Raw genomic sequence first — 18,733 nt, forward strand, 5'->3', positions numbered from 1 at the left:
CAGACCAGCACCACCAAAAAGGCGAAACCCCATCTCCACTAAATATACAAAAAGCCGGGCGTGGTGGCGGGCAGCTGTAATCCCAGTTACTCGGGAGGCTGAGGCAGGAGAATCGCTTGAACCCGACAGGTAGAGGTTGCAGTGAGCTGAGATCGTGCCATTGCACTCCAACCTGGGTGACAACAGCAATACTCTGTGTCAAAAAAAAAAAAAAAAAAAAGGGCAGGGCCTGGTGGCTTATGCCTGTAACCCCAGCACTTTGGGAGGCTGAGACGGGTAGATTACAAGGTCAGGAGATCAAGACCATCCTGCCCAACATGGTGAAACTTCGTCTCTACTAAAAATACAAAAAAAAAAAAAAAAAAAAATTAGCCGGGCGTAGTGGCGGTGCTTGCAGTCCCAGCTAGCTACTCCGGAGGCTGAGGCAGGAGAATGGCGTGAACCCGGGAGGCAGAGCTTGCAGTGAGCCGAGATCGCGCCACTGCACTCCAGCCTGGGCAACAGAGGGAGACTCTGTCTCAAAAAAAAAAAAAAAAAAAAAGAAAAAAAGAAAAAAAAAAAAGAGTATCAGGGATATCTGAACACTAACAGGATATTTCGTGATATTTACAACCCTATTAATATTTTAGGTGTGATAATGGTATTGAAAAGTATCCTTATCTTTCGGAGATCTACATCAAAATAGTCATGGATGAAATGATTTACTGCCTGGGATCTCCTTCAAAATTATCCAAAGCATCGGGATGGGGAAACGGTAATAAAGATAAAATAAAGACTAAGAGCTGATAATTGTTGAAGCCAGGTGATGAGTAAAGGGGGCTCCTTATACCAAGGTGTCAAATGTTAAAACTTTAAAAAAAAAAAATCTGTGGCGTTAGAAGTCAGGATACCGGTCACCTTCGGAGAGACTAAGTGGGGCCCACAATAAGGGATTCTAGAGTGGTAGGAATGCTCTGCTTCCTATACAGGTTTACTTGCTTTGTGATAATTTATCAATGTCTATATTATGACTTACACACTTTTCAGTATGTATATTATACACCAATAGAAGTATTTTAAAGAAGAAATCGACTGCTTTAACGTAGACGGAAGACCCTATGGTAGAGTCTCAGGTACTACAGCAATCACTGAGAAACCTTTTTGGGCGGAAAGGAAAGTGAGGCTCTCGCCCCGTTTCCTCCTCTCCACAGTGGAACGGGTAGCAGCCCTGGCTGGCTGCTGAGAACTTGGAACGGGGCAGCGTTCTGACGTTCGCGCCGGGGCCCTCGGGACGCAGCGCGGGCGCAGGTCCCAGACGCGGCATTGTCCCTGGGGCTGGGAAACTGCCCTCACGCTAGGGCCCTCCCCGAGGAGCTCTCTGGCACAATCAGCCACAAGGACGAAGTGAGGGGGCCCCGGAACCGCACGCCCACTCTGAGGCCAGAACGTCTCTCTCGCCGTTCTCCCGGGCAGAGCACGGCTCAGGGTAGACGGCGCTCCGGCAGATGAAGCCCACACCCACATGCCGCAGTGTCCCTTGCTGCCTCGCTCTCCAATGGGGATGGGAGTGGTGAAAGCCTCATATCGGCCCTCTTCCCTCCCCCAATCAGCAAGCCCGCTCCGAGCACCTCACGGCCCTCTGGATGGTGGCGCCCAATCACAGCGCTCCACATGCTGGGCGCGGCCTTGAGCGCGCACATTACCCACAGCCCCGCGCCCACTCGCCACGTTCCACCCGAGGGGCGGCGGATTCCCGCAGGGGCCACACTGCCACCTACTGTCCCATCTCCAGAGCTGGAGCCACGGGCGCTCTCCCTACCTTGCGGCCTACCTGCTCAGTGCCAATAGCTTAACCCAAACGCTCAAATAAAAATGAGGGAAAGCAAGTAGTGATGTCCAGTAAAACCGAAAACAATGTCCATTTGGAAAAAAGCGGCAACAATTACATTCCAGTACACAATAGGAAAAAGTCTCAAAAGCTCTCTTTCTTCCAAGCAGTGTGAGTTCCAAAACCTTATTTCACCTCACGCGTTTTATATAGGGCTAAAAACAAGGGGCCTAGAGACTCCTCGGTCCACATGTTTCTGAAGCACCTGCATGTCAGACGGCGAGGCAGGCATTACCATCATCTCTAATTTATAGGCACAGAAACCGAGTGTGACAGCTGAAAGTCGCAGAACTGGGACTGACACCCAGAAGTCGGCCTCCCAAGTGTAGACTTCAGCACATCACACACAAGGAAGGCACAAAGTGCTGAAATATAGGGCAGGAAACATCGATTCTGACTGAAGAGATTCAGGATGTCGAAAGATATTCTAGGCAGAGGGGACAGCTGTCATGGTGGCAGGAAAGAATTCAGTAAATGGTGGCTAGTACTGCTTTTCCAAGAAAACTAGTCTTAACTGAGAAAAGGGAACAAATGTCTCCATGTTATATTTACTCATTGCAGACTTCTTCTTTTTTTTTTTTTGAGACAGGGTCAGCTCTGTCGCCCAGGCTGGAGTGCAGCGGCGTGATCTCTGGCTCACTGCAACCTCTGCCTCCCGGGTTCAAACGATTCTCCTGCTTCAGCCTCCGTAGCAGCTGGGATTACAGGTGTGCGTCACCACACCCGACTAATTTTTGTAATTTAGTAGAGACGGGGTTTCACCATGTTGGCCAGGCTGGCCTGCCTCAGCCTCCCAAAGTGCTGGGATTACAGGCGTGCGCCACTGCGTGCAGCCCTGTTGCAGATTATTATACTCATTCTTTGGCAAACAGTTACTGCTTACTCAGATATCCGTGACAATGTTCCCTGGATTTGTGTGACTGACTATACCCAACACTAAGACACCAAACCTAGTGGCCTCATTTCCTAATCATCTCTACATACCTAGGAAAGTGTTAATAAGCTTTCCTGGAATTCGTCATTCCCTCATCTGTGCTTCACTGCACTTTGCTTATAATTCATATATGGCACATCAGAACACGCCTTGCTGTAGAACTATGAGTCCATACTGATCTAATCACTAGAACAGTGGTTCCCTAAAGGTATAGTATTGGCCTTACAGAGCATTTTAGGATATGTGGAGGTTGTTCTTGATTGTCACAATGACTGGAAGGCATTACTGGCACTTAATGGACAGAAAACAGGGAATTCAGATGACCTGCAATGCTGAGACTGTCCCGTACATCAAAACACTGTCTCTAGTGGGAGCCAGAGCTCTCCGTATGGAAGACAGGAGATACAAATATGGATTGGAGCAAGGCAAGAAGAATCCCATGGGGATGAACTTGGGATTGGTGTGAACTCAGTATTTGCAAAATATATACGGTATATGTACATGCCTATGTGTACATGTATGTGTTTATGTGTATGTGCATTCATTTTTTTTTTCCAGAACTGTCCACTGAATGGGCCAAGAAGCAAAAATTTCACAGTAGCAAAAGGACACCTAGCACCTAGATCTTGGTTTCTACTGCCATTCCTCACCAAAAGTAACCAGAGTTCCTTGGAGAAATGGTTGATTCCAGGGGTAGGCCAGGAAAGGTGCACAGTGAGCCTGAAACACCTTGTTATATGAGAGAAAGTAAGTTATCAAAAAAGAGGGGGTTGGGGGAAAATGGAAGACAGCTTAAAAGGGCTTTTATCAGCCAAGTCTGCGATAATTAGACTATCAAAATAATTGAGGGTAATGATCATTAAAAAAATTCACAAATTGATGATTTAAACATAATGCATGATAATAAACAGATAAATGAGAAAGAAATGAGAGAAAAGGAGGAGTTCTTGCTTATAGTAGAATACTGAGTGTTAGCTAGTAAATCTGGAGAAATTTTCAGAGTTGGAAAACCATTACTTTGCAACCATTATAGTAAAGATTGATTCAGGCTAAAGCCATGAATGGATGCTAAATCTAAGAGCAAACTTTTGATAAGCAACAGGTATCTGCATTGTGTTAAAGTGTCTCTTCAAGAACAGCCCATTAATCAGAAGGGAGAAAAACAGTAACTCTACAGTGAAGAAATCAGACACAGTTGACTAGGTGATCAAAGTTGACATCACCAGTGAAGGCATAAGGTATCAGGTATGTCTACATGTGATACCCTGGCAGGGGCACAGCATTACTGAGCGTATTCTGGCTGGGGAAGCATAACAATGAGAAAATAACAGAAAAATCCAAAAAAGAGGAATATTCTATTACAAAGAGATTGAATTCTTTAAAAATATATAGGACAATGTCATAAGAAACAAAGAAAGGATAAGGAACTATTATTCTAGACCGCATCCTGTACTGGATGAGGAAAAACGCTATGAGAGACATTATTGGGTCAATTTCCAAAACTGGGATATGAATAGTAAAGTACGATATTAATGTCAAAATTTCTCAAGTTGGTAACTGCGCTATGATTATACAATAGAATATCCTTATCTCAGGTAATGTACATTGAAGTATTCAGATTAAAGAGCTATAATATATGAAACAAACTGCCAAATGATTAAAGAAAGTGTGTATACACGGGGAAGGAGGAGAGAGAAAGCAAAAACAAGTAAATCAAAATGGTAACAACTGGTGAACATGAGTAAAAGTAGTGCTGTGGTTTAAATATTTGTCTCCTCTGAAACTCATGTTGAAATTTAATCCCCAGTGTAACAGTATTGAGAGGCCAGCGGGTCATGAGAGCTCTCCCCTGATGAATGAATTAATCCATTCATGGACTAATGGGTTATCATGGAAGTGGACTGGTGGCTTTGTAAGAGGAAGAGAGACCTGAGCTACCATGCTCAGCCCCCTCGCCATGTGATGCCCTGAACCACCTCAGGACTCTACAGAGTCCTCACCAGCAGGAAGGCTCTCACCAGATGCCACCCCTCAACACTGGCCTTCTCAGCCTCTCTAACTGTAAGAAATAAATTCCTTTTCTTGATAAATGATCCAGTTTCAGGTATTGTTATAAACAACAGAAAACAAACTAGGACAGATATAAAGGAGTTCTTTGCAGTTTTTATGAGTTATTATTTTTATAAATTACTTCCCACTGGGCGCGGTGGCTCAAGTCCGTAATCCCAGCACTTTGGGAGGCTGAGGCGGGTGGATCACCTGATGCCAGGAGTTCAAGGCCAGCCTGGCCAATAGGCAAAACCCTGTCTCTATTAAAAATGCAAAAATTAGCTAGGCATGGTGGCTTGCACCTGTAACCCCAGGTACTCAGTAGGTGGAGGCAGGAGAATCACTTGAACTCAGGAGGCGGAGGTTGCAGTGAGCCGAGATCACACCACTGTACTCCAACCTGGGCAACAGTGCAGACTCTGTCTCAACAACGACAATAACAACAAAATTATTTCCAAATTAAAAGATAAAAAAAATTTGCCATGCCATTTGTGACATAACAATTACACCACCAAAAACAACCCGTTTATAATTAATGAAACTAACTCCATTTTTCATATAAGCAAAGTATTTTTTTATGGAAAATAAGGTGAATTTTCCATAAATGCAACTCTATATTGAGGGAAGACAGACCTTTGAATCAATCAGAACTTTACCAAGAGTTGTTCATTCTATAAATAAAATTATGTCATTATGATACTGCCACTCCTGGTATTTGAATTCACCAGTATACCACATCTGTACCCATCTACTCTTCTTCCATGTCTACAATTATTCCACATTTATATGCAATACTTACCTGCTTCATTGTTTCTTGGTATAGTTTTGCCTAGACATTTGTTTACAAATTGAAATGCATATTGTTTAAGTTACTCCCCTTTTGTTTCTCCTCTGTATCATGGCAAAGGAATCATACTGATTTTTTTTTTTTTTTGAGACCAAGTCTTGCTCTGTCGCCCAGGCTAGAGTGTAGTGGCACGATCTGGCTCACTGCAACCTCTGCCTCCCGGGTTCAAGAAATTCTCCTGCCTCAGCCTCCGGAGTGGCTGGGATTACAGGCGCCTGCCACTGTGCCTAGCTAATTTTTGTGTTTTTTAGTAGAGACAGCGTTTCACCATCTTGGCCAGGTTAGTCTTGACCTCCTGACCTTGTGATCCACCCGCCTCAGCCTCCCAAAATGCTGGGGTTACAGGTGTGAGCCACCGCACCCGGTCATATACTGATTTTTAAAACAGTAAGTATAGATAGATTATATTAACTATGAATTCAGTTTCAAGACGGTAAAAGAAGAGACAAGAAGGCTACCCTGGGCCTCTCATAGAGAGAATCAGAATGTAAGTTTCTTATGGAGAAGCTACGATTACTTATCTTCAGATCTTCCCCAGCTCTGCTTTCGCTGGCCTGTGCACATACACCCATTTCAGAGCCACAATCAACTCTGCTTGTGCAATCACATCATCAGTAAAGAAAAGGATGAGATCTTTGAAAACCCCAGTAAGGTACCATTACAGACAGCAATGTCTCCTGCACTTATGGGAAAAATCCATAAACACAGGGGACTTTATTCTTAACTGACATAAGCCCAAAAAACAGCAAAAGAAATCTGGGGGAATATATTAGATCAGCATAGGAATTGATCCAAAAATTACATCAGTCTCATAAAACTATCACCAATCTATTTACTTTATTAATGTTCCGATGATGTTATATATACCAAAGGGCAGGCAGTACCAAAAGTCTAAAGTATGTACATTTTTAAAAACTGCTCATTGAGTCAGTGATTTCTTTTGGGGCTTGGTATTTTACAAAAGACAGGCTGTTGTCTGTGTAATATGACATAAGGAACAGGAGAAAAGAAAGTATAATTACAAGCCCAAAGCCTGGGAAGATGTTAACCAACTATTTGCCTAAACGGCTTACATGAGATTGTAACTGCCTTCAAACCTGTCACCTGGTAATGAAATAGAGTCAAAAAGGGCTCTGAAGACCACAAGAGGAGTTAAGAAAATAAAGAGATTGACAATAAGACAGGATGAAATATAAAATACGAAATTCTGTAAAACAGACAGGCTGCATGGAAACCATACGGTAAAAATGGACAAAAAACAAAAGAAAGAAACTGTTTACACTTCCTTTGAGGCAGCTCCTCAAATTCCTCCTCATGGAGGTGAAAATGAAATATTAGAAATGAATAGGATAAAAATGATTTTGCCATGTATAAAAGTCTAATTGTTTAAGACTTAAAACATACTTATCTGATCTGACTAATCATAAAAGCATAATTTCATATATACATTATATGAATAAATGATGGAAGACATACGGAGTGACTGAAAATGACACATATAATCGTCCAATAGGTACATACCAAGACAGTAATGTTCTTTTTCTCTTGCTTCCCATTTGTGGCTGTCTACATAGGCTGCAGAAAGCAGGCATCTTTTACCTGAGAAAATAGACAATTATTTCGACACACATGGTTTTACAACAGGTTCATTTTATATGTTTTATTAAATATATCTTTGCTATCCTTTCAACTATAATATAGATTATATATTTTAAAAAATCGAATACAGTACAGCAACCAATATTGCATAGTTGACAATTCAGTGAAGAACAACATACATTCAGTCCCTACCAAGTGGAAGATGCAGAAAAACTGATAATTTTCACAATAATTTTTTACATAAACAGGGTCTTGCTATAATGCCCAGGCTGAAATGCAGTAGTTATTCACAGGCACAATCCCACTACTGATCAGCACAGGAATTTTGATATGCTCAGATTCCAACCTGGTCCACCCTTCCTGAAGCAACCTGGTAGTCCCCTGCTCCAGGGGTCAATCATCATTTCAATGCCAAACTTAATGTGGATACTTGATCGGTACCCTGCACTACAGCCCAGAACTCCTGGGCGATCTTCCTGCCTCAGCCTCCCAAGTAGTTAGGATTACAGACACACACCACTGTGCTATGCTCATAAATTTATGGATAAAACTGCTGATAATTTTGTTCCTATAACTTTAAGACTAGGAGCCACTTGTTGCTAGTAAATTATAACCCGGGCAAGCCCTAGAACACCTTCTTAGAACCAAAAACAACTGCTAACTGTTGCTTAACTCATTAATTAAATGCCTTATAATTATTATGCCTAAAAATATTTTCATCTTAGATCCACAGGTTTCACTCATTTCACATAAAGCAAAGAGTAGTATCTTACCCAATGAGCCAGCACCCTAGTGGTAAATTAAAGATAAACTCACTAAGCCAAAGCTGAGGTAACATACAAGATAGCATACCACCATTCCTAGCTCCTGGCACAATGCCTAGCCTTTGGCAGTGTTTAACAAACATGAGCTCAAGGAGTGAATGAGAAAGAATGAATGACAAGTTCATCAAAATTTAAAACTTTTGTGCTTCGAAGTACAATCTCAGGAAAGTGAAAGTACAACCCAAAGAATGGGAGAAAATATTTGCAAAACATTTATCCAGTACAGGACTTGTATCCAAAATATTTCAATAAATACAACTCAAAAATAAAAGACAACCCAAATGAATGATGGGTAAAGGATTTAAACAGGTATACCTTTAAAAACATATACATACTGAGGTGGGTGGATCACTTAAGCTCAGGAGTTCAAGACCAGCCTGGGAAACATGGTGAAACCCCTTTTCTACAAGAAATACAAAAATTAGCCAGGCATGGTGGCGTGCACCTATAGTCCAACTACTCAGGAGGCTGAGGTGGGAGAATCGATTGAGCCCAGGCAGCACAGGTTGCAGTGAGTCAAGATCATGCCACTGTATTCTAGCCTGGGCAACAGAGTGAGACTCTGTTTCCAAAAAAAAAAGAAGGAAAGAAAAGAAAGTAAAATATATATGTATACACACACAAATAGTCAATAATCATAAGGACAGATGCTTAACATAATTTGCATTAGAGAAATGCAAAACAAAATCACCTGGAAAAACGAATGATCCTCATTACAATGACCACCATCAAAAAACAGATAATGACAGCTGCTGGGGAGAATGCAGAGACACCAGAAACTCATACCTTACTAGATAGAACATAAGCCAGTACAGCTGCTTTTCAAAGAATTTGGCAGCTCTTCAAAATGTTAACACGGAGTTACTCAATCACCCAGCAATTCCACTCCTAAGTTTACAACCAAAAAAAATGAAAACTTGTGTCCATGGAAAATTTGTACACAAATGTTCACAGTAGTATTATTCATAATGGACAAAAAGTGGAAACAACCCAAATATCCACCAATTGATGAACAGATAAACAAAATGTGGTCTATCCTTACAATGGAATAGTATTTGGCAATAAAAAAATGAAGTACTGATATATGCTACATGGATGAACCCTGAAAACATGTTAAGTAAAAAAGATGCCAGTCACAAAAGACCACATATTATATAATTCCATTATATGAAGGATCCAGAATAGGCAAGTCTGTAGAGACAGAAAGTAGATTCATGGTTGCTAAGGGCTAAAGGTGGGGATCAGGAAAGCTAGAGGTGAAATTGGGAGCAATTGCAAATAGGCATGGAATTTCTTTTTGGGATAATGAAAATGTCCTAAAATTGCTTGTGATGATGGCTCCAGAACTCTGTCTTTGTACTAAAACCTTTGAATTGTATACTTCATTTGTTGTTTTTTTGTTTGTTTTTGAGACAGAGTTTCGCTCATTGCCCAAGCTGGAGTGCAATGGTGTGATCTCGGCTCACTGCAACTTCCACCTCCCAGGTTTAGGTGATTCTCCTGCCTCAGCCTCCCAAGTAGCTGGGATTACAGGCACCTGCCACCATGCCCGGATAATTTTTTGTAGTAGAGACGGGGTTTCATCTTGTTAGCCAGGCTGGTATCAAACTCCTGACCTTAGGTGATCCACCAGCCTTGGCCTCTCAAAGTGCTGGGATTAGAGGTGTGAGCCACCACGCCTGGCCTGAATTGTATATTTTAAATGGATGAATTCTATGGCATGTGAATTATACCTTAATAACCTTGTTTAAAAAAATAGAAAAACAGCCAGGTGCAGTGGCTCATGCCTGTAATGCCAGCACTTTGGGAGGCTGAGGCGGGCAGACCAGCCTGATCAACATGGAGAAACCCTGTCTCTACTAAAAATTAGCCAGGCGTGGTGGTGCATGCCTGTAATCCCAGCTACTTGGGAGGCTGAGGCAGAAGAATCGCTTGAAGCCAGGAGGTGGAGGTTGCAATGAGCTGAGATCGTGCCATTGCACTCCAGCCTGGGCAACAAGAGCAAAACTCTGTCTCAAAAACAAAACAAAACAAAACAGAAAAACAGAAAAAATGACAGATAATTATGCTGAGGTCACAGCAGACTAAAAGCCCAACATAACTAGATAGCATGGGGGCTGATTAAACACAATATTGGAATGCTGTTGTTATTCTTTACCTACTTTCCAACTCAAACAAATAAACAAATACAAACACATTCGTGTGAATTTATACACAGTTCAATCATTCTCTTACTGTGAGCACAGATCTTTACTAGAATAATATATCTAAATTTGAGTTATACAGATTAAATAATGAGACAACAATAAGGTTTCCAAAGACGGTTTCAAAAGGGGAACTAAGAAAAGATTGTAATTATTTAATTTAATTTCTATTTTTTTTTTTGGAAATGGAGTTTCACTCTTGTTGCCCAGGCTGGAGTGCAATGGTGCGATCTCAGCTCACTGCAGCCTCCACCTTCCGAGTTCAAGCAATTCTCCTGCCTCAGCCTCCTGAGTAACTCGGATTACAGGCATGCGCCACCACACCTGACTAATTTTGTACTTTTAGTAGAGACGAGGTTTCCCCATGTTGGCCAGGCTGGTCTCAAACTCCCGACTTCAGGTGATCCGCCCACCTCAGCCTCCCAAAGTGCTGGGATTACAGGTGTGAGCCACCACACCCAGCCTAATTTTATTTATTATTATTTTTTTTGAGATGGAGTCTCACTGTGTTGCCCAGGCTGGAGTGTAGTAGAGTGCTGCCTCCAGGGTTCAAGCAATTCTCCTGCCCCAGGGGGATGGTTCTAGGATACCCCATTGAATACCAAAATCTGAGAATGCAGAAGTTCTCTTACATAAAATTGCATAGTATTTGCAAATAACCCACAAACATCCTCCTGCATTAAGTCTGGGGTGTCCATTTTTTGGCTTCCCTGGGTCACAATGGTACAAGAACAATTGTCTTGGGCCACACATACGTATACTACACTAACACTAATGATAGCTGATGGGCAAAAAAACAAAAAATGCTAAAAATCTCATAATATTTTAGGAAAGTTTACAAATTTGTGTTGGGCCACATTCCAAACTGTCCTAGACTCAGGGTTGGACAAGCTGCTTTAAGTCATCTCTAAGTTACTTATAATACCTAATACAATATAAATGCAATGTAAGTGGTTGTCATATTGTATTTTTCTTTGTATTATTTTGCTGTTGTATTATTTTTTATTGTTAAGTTTTGTTTTGTTTTGTTTTTTAGTATTTTTGATCCGCTGTTGGTTGAATCTGCAGATGCAGAATGCTCGGATAAGGAAGCCAACTGTACTCCCAGATACCAGTGACTTGTTTACTCTCTACTTATTATCTCTTACTCTCTATGCCTTCATTCTAGCATATGCTTCATTCTAGCATAAGTAATCACCCTTCTATATTCTGAAGTCAGAAAGGACAATATCTAGATCACTGCTCAAGAGTTCTGAACTGCGAGATTAAAAAGCTAGGCCAGCTGGGCACGGTGGCTCACGCCTGTAATCCCAGCATTTTGGGAAGCGGAGGCAGGTGGATCACGTGAGGTCGGCAGTTCAAGACTAGCCTGACCAACATAGAGAAACCCCCTCTCTACTGAAAATACAAAATTAGCCAGGAGTGGTGGCACATGCCTGTAATTGCAGCTACTCGGGAGACTGAGGCAGGAGAATCACTTGAACCCAGGAGGCAGAGGTTGCAGTGAGCCGAGATCGCGCCATTGCACTCCAGCCTGGGCAACAAGAACAAAACCCATCTCAAAAAAAAAGGCTGGGGTGGTGATAATGGAGAAAGACAGGACTCCCAGAATGCCCTCTGTGTGTAGTTGTTCACGGAAACCACATGAACAGATAATAGCTACAACAGCTAATTCTTACTAAGGTGGCAAGCATTGTGCATAACACTGCCTAATGTGTGACGTTAAACGTTTTCACCAGGTCTGCCACTTAATCTTCAGAAAACTAACTGGTGGCCAACTATGAGGTTTCACATTGATGTTTAATTGCTGTTCCTAAAGAAGTGAGTGCTTTTTTAAAAAATAGAGGATGGGAGGTACGTTGGAAAGGGAAGATAAGCGGCACTGGAAAAATCGACTGTGATTACTGCATTTTTATCAAATATGTCTGTCTGGATTATATGGTTAGAATCACTGCAAATTTGGCTTCTGTAAATACTTTAAAACTTTTTCCAATGTTTTCATTATCAGATCTACTATGCAGGCTTTGAGTGGGCTGCGATTTAATTCAGATATCAAAGTACTTTACAAGTAACTATTAGCATTTATTATCTACACGTGGAAAACTATAGCAAAGAACGGTCAATCAGGCCGGGCGCGGTGGCTCAAGCCTGTAATCCCAGCACTTTGGGAGGCCGAGACGGGCGGATCACGAGGTCAGGAGATCGAGACCATCCTGGCTAACACGGTGAAACCCCATCTCTACTAAAAAATACAAAAAACTAGCCGGGCGAGGTGGCGGGCGCCTGTAGCCTCAGCTACTCGGGAGGCTGAGCCAGGAGAATGGCGTAAACCCGGGAGGCGGAGCTTGCAGTGAGCTGAGATCCGGCCACTGCACTCCAGCCTGGGCGACAGAGCGAGACTCCGTCTCAAAAAAAAAAAAAAAAAAAAAAAAAGAACGGTCAATCAAAAGTTGTGCTCAAAGTCATAAAATGAGATTAATACTGAAAAATTCTTCCACGAAGACCAGGGGTCCGGCTAAGTGTGGTGGTGGTAAAAATGTTTATCAGACGTCCCTCTAAAGAAACCTCAGATGGGAGAAAAATGTCCCAGCCCCAGGAATGGACACATTTGGGTTTTTCCTTTTCCTTTTTTTTTTTTTTTTGAGACAGGGCCCTGCTCTGTTGCCCAGGCTGGAGTGTAGTGGCGCGATCTCTGCTCACTGCAACCTCCGCCTCCCGAGTTCAAGCGATTCTCCCGTCTCAGCCCCCCGAGTAGCTGGGATTACAGGCGCGCGCCACCATGCCTAGATAATTTTTTGTATTTTTTAGTAGAAATGGGGTTTCGCCATGTTGGCCAGGCTGGTCTCGAACTCCTGGCGATCCGCCCGCCTCGCGCTCCCAAAGTGCTGGGACCACAGGCATGGGCCACCGCGCCCGGCGCACATTTGGGTTTCGTGGTCAGCAAAAGCACGACCACCCCTTAAATCAGGCGAATCATACGCAAATTCCCTCAGGCTATATAACCTTCCACCGCTCTTCATACCTTTGGACAGGCACATACTGTTATTTTAGGGAAGGAAACGGATCAGAGACCTTGTCTCCTTTTTCTGCACTACCAAACACACCAAATGGCGTCCCTAGCAATCAGATTCCAGAAACATTTCCTTTCCTCTTGAAAGCCCACCGCTCCCTTCACTCAAAGAACAGAATAATCAGGGGCCTAAAGAAGCTGTCCCGCCAACCTGCAGGGAAGAGCTGAGGAAGAACCACTTGCCGCGCCAAGAGCATCCCGCACCGCACTATGGAGGCAGCCATCTTGGAGCGTACCAAAACGAAGGGCCAACGGGTTGCGGACAGAGGACGGGGCGGAAGGGGCGGGGTTACAGCTCGACCTCTCGGGGCTCCCAAAATTGGACGAATCCCGTTTGTCGCCCTCGGCGTCAGGACCGACGCTCCGCCTCCTCGCCCCGGTTCCGGTAGTTGGTATAGTCCGAGACGGTATGGCTGCTGCACTTCGGCCTTTGAGTCGAGTTCTCCTGCAGGCACTGCAGATTTCGGTGTATCCTGGGGTGGGAGGCTCCGGCTCTGTCAGCTGCCGCTGCCCTCTCGGAGGTATCCGCGGCCTTAGCCTAGGGAAAGAGGGGAGGGATGGGAGAGAAGGGAGTGTTAGACCCCAGCTAGCGTCTCTTTGGAGCAGCCACAGCTCCTAAGTCACTCACTGGCCTGGAGCGCACCCTCGCCCTCTAGTTGCACGTGGGGGCAGTGGTGACCCCTGGAGGTCGTGGATACCCCCAGTGCCTGCAAATCGAAGGACTGCTGGGGTCTTGACCTTGGGGCTGTAGTGCACCCTCATATGGGGCGACGTTGGTCTTCAGGAACACCCCTCTAGCGTTGGGTGACATTTTTCTTTTTCTTTTTTTTTTTTGAGACGAAGTCTCCCTCTGTCGCCCAAGCTGGAGTGCGGTGGCAGGATCTCGGCTCACTGCAACCTCTGCCTCCCGGGTTCAAGCGATTCTCTTGCCTCAGCTTCCCGAATAGTTGGAACTACAGGCGTGCGCCATCACGCCCGGCTAATATTTTGTATTTTTAGTAGAGACGGATTTCACTACATTGGGCAGGCTGGTTTCGAACTCCTGACCTCGTAATCCACCAGCCTCGGCCTCCCAAAGTGCTGGGATTATAGGCGTGAGCCACCGCGCCCGTCCTTTTTCTTTTCTGCAGAGTTTGGGAGCAGAGGTCTTAAGCAGTCTCAGTTCTGCTAACAATCTAAAAGACTTTAGCACGTTTCTTCATTTTTCAAAACTATCCTTTAACATCTCTATGAAAAGAGTTAAATTTGAAGATGCTAGTGATAGTAAAAATGTTTGTCATGCATTACTTTAATGTATTTTATATACATTAATTCCTTTTCTCTAGACAACACCCAGCAAGAGAAGTACCATTCTTTTCTCCATTTACAGAGGAGGAACAAGGTTAAGTAATTTGTCCAGGGTCAGAGGGAACTGTTAGAGGCGGGATTTGAACACAACCAACAATAGAGAGACCTACTCCTAACCACTTCACTGGACTGCCTTTCTGTAAATAAATAGCAATTTTTATTGTTACCTTGTTACTGCAGCTCAGAGAGTTCTGTTAGTGCGTGATTCTTTGGCCAAGCTTCATCCGTTTTATGTCATGCATAGCCAAGGATCTAAAGAAAGGATGATGTTTCCCAGATCTACTAAGCTGTGATCAGTGATTTCCATGTATCTCAGATGTATTTTGAGTCCACATCTGAGAGGCCTTAACCCCCTCATTTCACAGAGGACAAAACTGGGAGTTCCAGTGATCACGCTGCAGCTTTTTCCACTACTCTATGCTTCTCCCTGAATAAACCAAAACTAAATATGCCTATTTTGCATTTAAATGTTATTAGTTTTTTTTTAATGCCCTTGATACCCTTTAACCAGATGGCGAATGCTCATTTGTACTTCAAATCCCAACCTCCTGTCAACCAGTCCCCACACATGGTTTCTCACTAGCTATGGTTAATCACTAGCTTCTTTCACACACACAAGTAAAACCTGTTTTGCTGAGGATTTGCACTCTCTGATAGTTCATAAATGGTTTTTCCCAGGAATTATATTTGTACAGTCATATTTGTACCTGTCTAATGGATTATTTATAATAGATGTTAATTAGAGGCAGTCAAGCTCTACTCATGTTATTTGCTAACTTCCGAAACAGTCAAAATGACTTTACTTTTTTCTTTGTCTGATTTTTAGCTAAAAGATACCTACTTACAGATAATGTGGTGAAATTAAAAGAATTTCAGCAACAGAAAGTGGCTGTTGCATGCAGTCTTCCTGGCACTAAAGGTAATGGAATCTATTTTGTTAATTCTGTAATTTATCTGTCATTTAAGTTTCTCTGTATTTATCCCTCCCTATGCAGTGTCTCCTTCAGTGACTTTATTATGCCTTAGAAAAAGTTGAGACCATTTATTGTTAGTTTCATAGTGAACTCTTATATTCATCTTGCATCTCCTACTTTGCTGCTAGAAAGTCTACAGCTCTCCTCTTATTCCTTCTCTTACGATCCCAGAGAAATATTAAAGCTAGTGCTGCGATTGTTCTTGTCTAGATCTGTGCCACTAAAAGTGTGCTTTGAGGACCAGCGGCATCAGCGTCTATTGGGTGGTTGATAGAAATGCAGACAGAAAGGCCCCAGATCGTTCATATGCATAATGAAGTTTAAGAACTTGAGATGATTGGCTTTCAAGCTTTTTGATGTAACCTTCGGTGAAAAATGCATTTTATGCTGCATCTCAGTACACGAAAACATATCTATATATAAATGAAATCAAATGAAACAAAACAGTACTATGTGTGATGGTATGTTTTGACATTTTTCACTCTGCTAGAAAAGTCAGTCGAATAAAAAATTTCTTAAAAAACAAGAGAAACCTGACTGCCAAAACTAGGATTTGACTGGGCATGATGGCTCATGCCTGTAACTCCAGCACTTTGGGAGGCCAAGGCAGGAGGATTGCTTGAGCCAGGGAGTTTGAGATCAGCCTGAGCAACATAGACCTCATCTCTACAAAGTTTTTTAAAGTTAGCTGGGCGTGGTGGTACATGCCTGTAGTCACAGCTACTCCAGGGGCTGAGTTGAGAGGATTGCTTGAGCCTGGGAGGTCTAAGGTGCAGTGAGCTGTGATCACACCACTGCACTCCAACCTGGGTGACAGAGTGAGACCCTGTCTCAAAAAAAAGATAAATCTGGGATTTGCTTTGAAAAAAAATCCAGTGTGTTTGGGGATTGCAGAGTAGAGGAAACATAATCAACAAAATACTGATAATGATTGAGGCTGGGTAATGGCACTCAGTGAGGGGGATTATTATACTGTTCTTTCATTTCTTGGGTATGTTTGAAAATTTTTGTTATTAAAAGCTAAAAGCAAGAAAACCACCCTAGGTCTTTTTTCCTTTCAGCAGCTGAGAAAGCTTGTTGTTTCATTCTCTCCCTCCTGCACATAGAGTTCTTCCCAGCATTTCATACTGTTTATTGTGTGTGGATGCAGCAGTGGTCCCTGGGGATTGTGGATGGACCCGCTTGATCCCTCTTTATGAACACATCCAAAACTTTCCTTTTTTTTTAAATAACTCTTGGTGTCCCTACTGACTTTTTAAGCTATAGACCCAGCTCTCCTTCCTCTCACTGCCAGATGTTTGTGAACTCCTCATTAACACATTAACATTCTCTTTGTTTTGGTTTGTTTTTTAAGAGACAGTCTTGCTCTGTCACCTAGGCTGGAGTGCAGTTGGCACCATCATAGCTCACTGCAGCGTCAAACTCCTGGATTCAAGCAATCCTCCTGCTTTAGCCTCCTGAGTAACTAGGACTACAGTGCCACCATGCCGCCTAATTTTTAATTTTTAATTTTTAATTTTTTGTGTGTGAAGACAGGGTCTCACTGTGTTGCCTAGGCTGGTCTCAAACTCCCGGGCTCAAGCTAGTATCCCACCTCAGTCTCTTAAAGTACAGGCGTGAGCCACTGTACCCATCCTGATACTTTCTGCCTCCATTCCCTCACAGTTCAGTCCTCCAGAAATCAGTGTTCTCTTGCTGCTCCACTAATTGTACTGTTATATAATACCATATATGGGGCAGAAAAAATAAACCTTTGGAATGGGGGGAATATATTTATCCCCAGTTGAGTAGGCTCAATCTAGATTTCACTTCAGTCTTTTCTTTCTACCCCAGGTATTTTAGATCTATGTGAGGTTTGCAGTTAGGGCTTCATGTCATCCAGTTGTGATTTCCAGTTGTCATAGTCTTCATAAGGCTGTGGCAGTTGTGTACATGTTCTGAAAGGCAATTAATATAGGCAGTGCCAATCTGCTCTGTTGTCAGACTGCTATGTTTAAAGTCCTGTCAACCTTTCATCATTTTGAGCCCACAGTGGTACTCTGTTGTATACCACACCATTAACATACTCATCCCTCTGGCATCCTGGCTCTCCCATGATGGACTCTGCCCTTCCTAGGGCGGTTTCTGGTTGATCTAGTCACGACTGTTCCCTCCACACCTTCCATTCCCAGTTCCCTTCTGTTGTTCATGCTGATTCCCTTACCTAGACTGCCCCCCTCCTCCACTTCTCCAACCCGATTCAGCCCTTTCCTGTCTCACTGGTACCCCTCCACTTTCACCAACCAGGTCTGTCCTGACTCATAATAATAAAGGTTGTAACAGGACTCTTCTGTCCACTCTGAGTTGTAATAGGTGTCGTAACAGGACAGAATAGTCCTATTGTGTTTATAGTCATTCATGTGTCACCTCCTCCATCATTGTTTTCAGGTAGCTTTGTATAAATTTAGTTTGCCTTCCCCAAAATGCTTTAAGTTCTTTGAGGGCAGGAACTATTCCTTATCGTTCTTGGTGTCTCACACACAAAGAAGGATACTTCTGAGTATGATTATATGACAAACAAATGTTGATTGATTTGTTTTGAAACACAAGTTATATCTGTTGAAATATTGGATTCTTAAGGTGTTTTTTTTTTTTTTTTTTTCTGAGACAGAGTCTCACTCTGTCACCGAGGCTGGAGTGCAGTGGCATGATAACAGCTCGTTGCTACCTCTGCCTCCCAGGTTCAAGAAATTCTTGTGCCTCAGCCTCCCTAGTAGCTGGGATTACAGGTGTGCGCCACCACACCTGGCTACTTATTATATTTTTAGTAGAGACGGGGTTTCACCATGGTGGCAAGGCTGGTTTCAAACTACTGACCTCAAGTAATCCGCCCACCTCGGCCTCCCAAAGTGCTGGGATTACAGGCATGAGCCACTGTGCCCAGCGTCTTAAGGTTTATTAAGGAGGATTAAGAGGTACAAGATGTAACATCATCTCTTTGATGACTTGAGACTTTTTAGACTGGAAGTTGCTTAGAAA

The 18,733-nt window shown here is 43.0% G+C and overlaps 2 protein-coding genes across 2 annotated transcripts in view; one reads left to right on the forward strand and one right to left on the reverse strand.

Moving 5' to 3' along the window:
- Positions 1 to 13,684, reverse strand: part of MRPS27 (mitochondrial ribosomal protein S27) — a 98,593-nt gene extending 84,909 nt beyond the window's left edge. Inside the window, exons 1-2 of the mRNA XM_010380264.2 lie at positions 13,546 to 13,684; positions 7,219 to 7,296 (exon numbers count right to left, since the gene is read on the reverse strand). Coding sequence (XP_010378566.1) covers positions 7,219 to 7,296; positions 13,546 to 13,618 — 151 coding nt within the window. The 5' untranslated portion in view covers positions 13,619 to 13,684. The remainder of the gene's footprint in view (positions 1 to 7,218; positions 7,297 to 13,545) is intronic.
- Positions 13,685 to 13,787: 103 nt separating this feature from the next.
- PTCD2 (pentatricopeptide repeat domain 2) overlaps positions 13,788 to 18,733 on the forward strand; it is a 37,666-nt gene continuing 32,720 nt past the window's right edge. The window contains exons 1-2 of the mRNA XM_010380269.2: positions 13,788 to 13,915; positions 15,568 to 15,660. Coding sequence (XP_010378571.1) covers positions 13,804 to 13,915; positions 15,568 to 15,660 — 205 coding nt within the window. The 5' untranslated portion in view covers positions 13,788 to 13,803. The remainder of the gene's footprint in view (positions 13,916 to 15,567; positions 15,661 to 18,733) is intronic.

The sequence above is a fragment of the Rhinopithecus roxellana genome, chromosome 3 (genome assembly GCF_007565055.1).
Source record: "Rhinopithecus roxellana isolate Shanxi Qingling chromosome 3, ASM756505v1, whole genome shotgun sequence".
Taxonomy (NCBI): domain Eukaryota; kingdom Metazoa; phylum Chordata; class Mammalia; order Primates; family Cercopithecidae; genus Rhinopithecus; species Rhinopithecus roxellana.